Source organism: Schistocerca cancellata, chromosome 2, assembly GCF_023864275.1.
Source record: "Schistocerca cancellata isolate TAMUIC-IGC-003103 chromosome 2, iqSchCanc2.1, whole genome shotgun sequence".
Lineage (NCBI taxonomy): Eukaryota > Metazoa > Arthropoda > Insecta > Orthoptera > Acrididae > Schistocerca > Schistocerca cancellata.
In genome coordinates, this window is record NC_064627.1 from 49,560,295 (window position 1) to 49,565,402 (window position 5,108).

The window sequence follows — 5,108 nt, forward strand, 5'->3', positions numbered from 1 at the left end:
ACAAAAAATGAAGTGCTCAGATTAAAAGGCTTTAAGACAGGGACATAGTCTTTCACCCTCTACTGTTCAATCTATATATTCAAGATGCCATGACTTAAGTAAAAGAAAAGTTCAAGGACAGGATTAAAATTCAGGGCAAAAAGATATCAAATGGTTAGATTCAATTATCACAGAGCTACGCTCTGTCAAAGTGGAGAATTATAGAATGTGTTGAATGGAATGAACATGTCTAACAAGTACTAAATATGGACAGAGTAAACCAAGAAGGAAAGTAATGAAGAGTAATAGAAATGAGATTAGTGACACTCGAGATCAAAATTGTGGCCCATAAAGTCGACTAAGTTCAGGAATGTTGTTAACTTTGAAGCAAATTAACCCCCAACTGATTACGAAGGAAGACACAAAAAGCGTATTAGCACAGGCAAAGAGGGAATTCCTGGACAAGGCAAGTTTGTTACTATCAAACACTGGTCTTCTGAGGAAGAAATTTGAGAATGTATGTTTCAACCCCGTTACTGTATGGTAGTGAACCACAGAGTGAGAAAAATGCAAAAGGAAGAGAACCAAAGCATCTGAGAGGTGGTGCTGTAGATAGGAGGCTGTTTAAAATTAGGTTACGTGTCCACAAGTTCAAAACCTCTTTTCCTCAAATACCTATTAGATGGTAAAGCATCAAGTGTGACAGTACTCCCATCATCAATATATTCTATCAACCCCACAAGTTCCCACTTAGTTCAAATACGCAACACAATCCGAAAACTCATACCCTGAAATAACAGCCCCCTCCCCACACCCACTAATCAACCTAAGGACCACCCCTCCCATACTTCCTCCTCCCCACCTGCAATTATCTCCACTACCACTAATTCCTACCCACCCTCTTCACCCTTCCCCCTCCCTCCCCCAAATTCACCTAATACTTAACATACTCTGAGCACACTTCCCCATAAAAAGAAAACCAGTCTAATGGACTTTGCACACCCACTCCTCCCTCATGCACATGAAAGTGCAAAAAGGGCTGATAAAATAATATTGAATCAAAGGAAAACAATCTCCCTGATGGCCAACCTAGCCGTCATGGATCACGTCTCCCATCAGGCAGATGCCAAATAGTCATGGTGGCACCATCACATGTATGTGTCCGTGGTATGAGGCTGAGGCTAAGTGAACTTCGAGATCTCATTACAAACACCTCATGTATTCAGGAGTCAAGCCAAACTGCTGGATAAACCTAACAGTTATAACATTGCCCATGCACTGTAGCAGGAATAACTTAAAATTTGACTTTCATATCCTTCACTAACAAAAACATAACACTATTGCATCTCAGTCAATAGAAAATACACAACAGTCATACCTAACAAACATGAATCTATAGACCCACAAAACAATAAACAAAGCACATAATACTAACAAATATTTACAGAGCAATTACAAAAATTCAAATGATTGAATGTCACACATAACATGAACTTCAAACCTGAACATAGACAAGAGCGCACCACCAAATACTGCAACACATCTACAAACATGACCAAATTGAAAAACCCCATGCCTGCTCCGTAACATGATAATGTCACACAGCACAACACTCTCAAGTCACAGATCAAAGCAGGCTGGTGGTAACTGACACATCCCATGACCCCCAGCTCTCATGTTACTATGTATTTTAGGTCTTTTGTCACATAAATGACATTACTTTTTCTTCATTATTTAAAACTTTTGATTTGCTTATTTGCTTTTGTGATATGACATCCATCAGCCTGCACTGTTACAAAAGCAGGCAATAGCTTCAGTCTAGTTTAAAGACTACACTGTTTCATTTTGAAAGATTCCCACAGATCACAAAAATATTTAAGTTATGGGAACTGTAAGCTGTTACTGAAAGACTAATGAATTATTATAACATGGGAATGATAAGATCTACATGGCTTACAAGATTAACTGCATTATATATGTGAGCAGCATATATTTGTTGTTTTAGTTCAGGTAATTGTATTTCCATTATTTTAAGTACATCTTAAATCTGAAACTTCTTACATTCTTAAATGTAAACACAATGTCCATGCTTTTCACAGTTAATGCAGTAATTGATGGATTGTTTAGAAAATCAGTGGCCTCATGAGGCTCTAAAGAAATTTCACTTCCTGGTTACTTTCATGTGCTTTTAACAGTAAGGTGAGAGAGAACATAAGATAGATTAGAAATAACAGACAGCATTGTTTCAGTCCCATAATAAAAATGGATGTATTATGAACATCAGCACACAAGTAGACTTTGTTCTCTACTGTAAAGCAGTTTGGAAGCTCAAAGTGGTAAATAGTAACATGAATACTATTGTATAGGGGTATCCATAGCAATGTGGTAAACAATGCCAGATGCACAAATCTTAGTTTTGTTTGTATGTATGTGAACTACCACTAGAATGAAGTAAAAGTTAACAATTTAAAATCTCAAATGTACATAAGATTGTCATTTTACTGAAGCAATTTTATCTTCAGTGAAACAGTTGATTGCTACTTTACTGATTAAAACACTAAAAATATACATTAACAATGTGCAAAGCCTCAAAAATCAATATCATGCCGTAAAACTTAGCTATTCTTGTCAAACTATTAAGAGATATAAATTGGTAAACAGTTACAAGTCAGAAAACTTGTTACAGAGTTCCTCATACCCATTTTTTGAAGCTACTTGTGTCAGAGTTTCTTTATTTGCATTTTTGCAGTTTATGATGGCAAGGAATTCAGCATATTTCTTGTTCTTTAATCCATTTAACTCTTTCAGCACTGTGTTATCCTTTCTGCCAATTCTTGTAAACAATCGCTCAATTAGTTTTAGAGTGTCTGTAACTTCTTCTTTTCCTTCTTCTTGAGCGAAATTTAGTGGTGTTTTTTTGCCTGTTTTGGTTCTTGCATTGTATACTGCACCATGTTGCAATAAGGTGCACAATATTTCATGATGGCCAAATTTTGCTGCATAATGAAGAGGAGTAATGCCATTACTGTTGCTCAAGTTAATACTGGCTCCATTTTTAAGCAAAACATTAACAACGGCTAAATGTCCTTTCCAACATGCATACATAAGCGGTGTTCCATACTTTATGCTTCCGCTGTTCACTGGTGCTTCTTTTACACATTTCTCAATTTCAGCACACTTCGCACTTTTCACAGCCTTAAACAGCTTTTCGGTAGCACACAGTAAAGTTTTTATATTTTCGTTTCTTCTCGTCGCAGCCATCTCTGAAGCTGTCACATTACCGCTGGCAAATTTGTACTTCGCATCGTAGTATGCACCATTCTCTAAGAGGCATCTAGCAGACACTGTATCGCCATTCCGAACAGCTACATGCAGAGGTGTGTCGTCATAGTTGCTCCCCTTCGCATTTACATCAGCTCCGTATTCAATGAGAGCTTTCATGGTATTCAGCTTAGAGTCCTGCGCCTGTGCGCCCGTGTCTCTGGAACTGCGGAAAGGGATTTGAGTAGAACTCTCTTCACCTGCAAAATGAAGTGGCGTCCAGTTTATGCAATCAGCTGCGTTAACTTCAGCTCCTTGTACCAAAAGGTATTTAACTACTTCGGCATGCCATAAGTACGCTGCGAAATGCAATGGTGTATTCTGCCTGTGAGTTCTCCTATCAACTACTGCACCACTGGCGATTAGAATTTTTATCGAGTCTAGATTACCCTTGCAAGCTGCGCCATGCAGCGGCGTCATTTGATCGCCAATGATATTGACGTAAGCTTTGTTTCTGATCAGGATGCTTACTGCTTCGGTGAAATCGCTCTCCGCAGCAAGGTGCAAAGGTGTTCTTCCTGCCTTGTCCCTCGCATTCACGCTAGCGCCTTTCTCAATCAAAAGTCTGACGGTTTCTATCGGGTATCCACTGTACGCTGCATTATGCAAAGGAGTCCCACCCTCTTTGTCTCTCGCATTCACATCTGCTCCACTGTTAATCAAAAGTTGACTCACTGCACCATGTCTGTTTTCTACGGCCAAATGCAATGCAGTGAAGCCTTCTTCGTGCTTTGCATTAATCTCGGCCTTGTTCTGGAGCAGCAGTTTTGCTATGTTAACGTATCCATATTGTGCTGCGATATGCAAAGGTGTCAAACGGTCTGAATGTCTCGCATTTACAATGGCACCATTTTGTACAAGAAATTTGGCTACGTCTTCAAAATTCTGCGACACAGCAGCACATAATGGGGTGACTTTTACGTTGTCCTCTGAGTTCACATTAGCATTTGCAGAAACTAGTGCCTTCACTACGGACAAATGACCCTGCATTGCTGCAAGCTGCAGTGGAGACGTACCTGAACTAGTTTTGGCGTTAACATTAGCGCCAGCGGCTATTAAAGCGAGCGCGACGTTTGGGTCGGCAATTCCTGTTGCTAAATGTAGTGGCGTCACATCTCGCTCCTGCTGCTTGAACACTGGGTGCGACGCCTTTGCATTCACACTACAGCCCCGCGCGATAAGCGCTCTAACAACGTCCAAATGGCCTCGTTCCGCAGCGATATGGACCGGCCGTACCTTGTATGAGTCTTTGCCTTCGACGTCTGCTCCATTCGCCAGCATTTCCGTGACATGTTGCAAGTTGCCGGCTCTTACCGCAGCGTGGAGTACTCTTACGCTATCGTTAGCGTACATGGTCCAGAGAAAACGTCGCAGACACTAACGCGTAGAAACACTACACTCACACATACGCGCGCTCCTCTTACTGAACAACAGCCACACGTGAAACTGCTATAGTACAACTCACCACTGTTGCCTCAGTGGCTGACTGTGATACAATTCCCTAAACACAAGGACTCAAATGTTAACTGCGTCACTCAGGTACTCCAGCATGTAAGACACTAATCCAAGTTCGCAATACAGAAGCAATAAATTATTTACGGGCGCATTCAACCTGATATTACCATATCACTCCGACCGTTGAACAACCCTATGCAAATATAAACACTACTGCGAACACGTCAATTCCTTAACAATCGGGACGGGTCGAATTCCTGACGTCAGTCGGGATACCAAATTAAAAAGACGTACATGGTGCGATTAATAATTAAATGTACGGTCATCATCCATAAGTAGCAACGTTACGAATC

General features: G+C 40.5%; 1 protein-coding gene across 1 annotated transcript; it reads right to left on the minus strand.

The window, feature by feature from the left end:
- Nucleotides 1–2,640: 2,640 nt before the first annotated feature.
- On the minus strand, nucleotides 2,641–4,581 carry LOC126150720 (ankyrin-3-like). The gene has a single exon (XM_049915894.1). The coding sequence runs from the start codon at nucleotides 4,579–4,581 to the stop codon at nucleotides 2,641–2,643; it is 1,941 nt and encodes a 646-aa protein (XP_049771851.1).
- Between the last annotated feature and the right edge of the window lie 527 nt (nucleotides 4,582–5,108).

Bases quoted from the DNA above. Each gene is read 5' to 3' on its own strand.
- LOC126150720 (XM_049915894.1), bottom strand. From the start codon at position 4,581: ATGCTGGCGAATGGAGCAGACGTCGAAGGCAAAGACTCATACAAGGTA.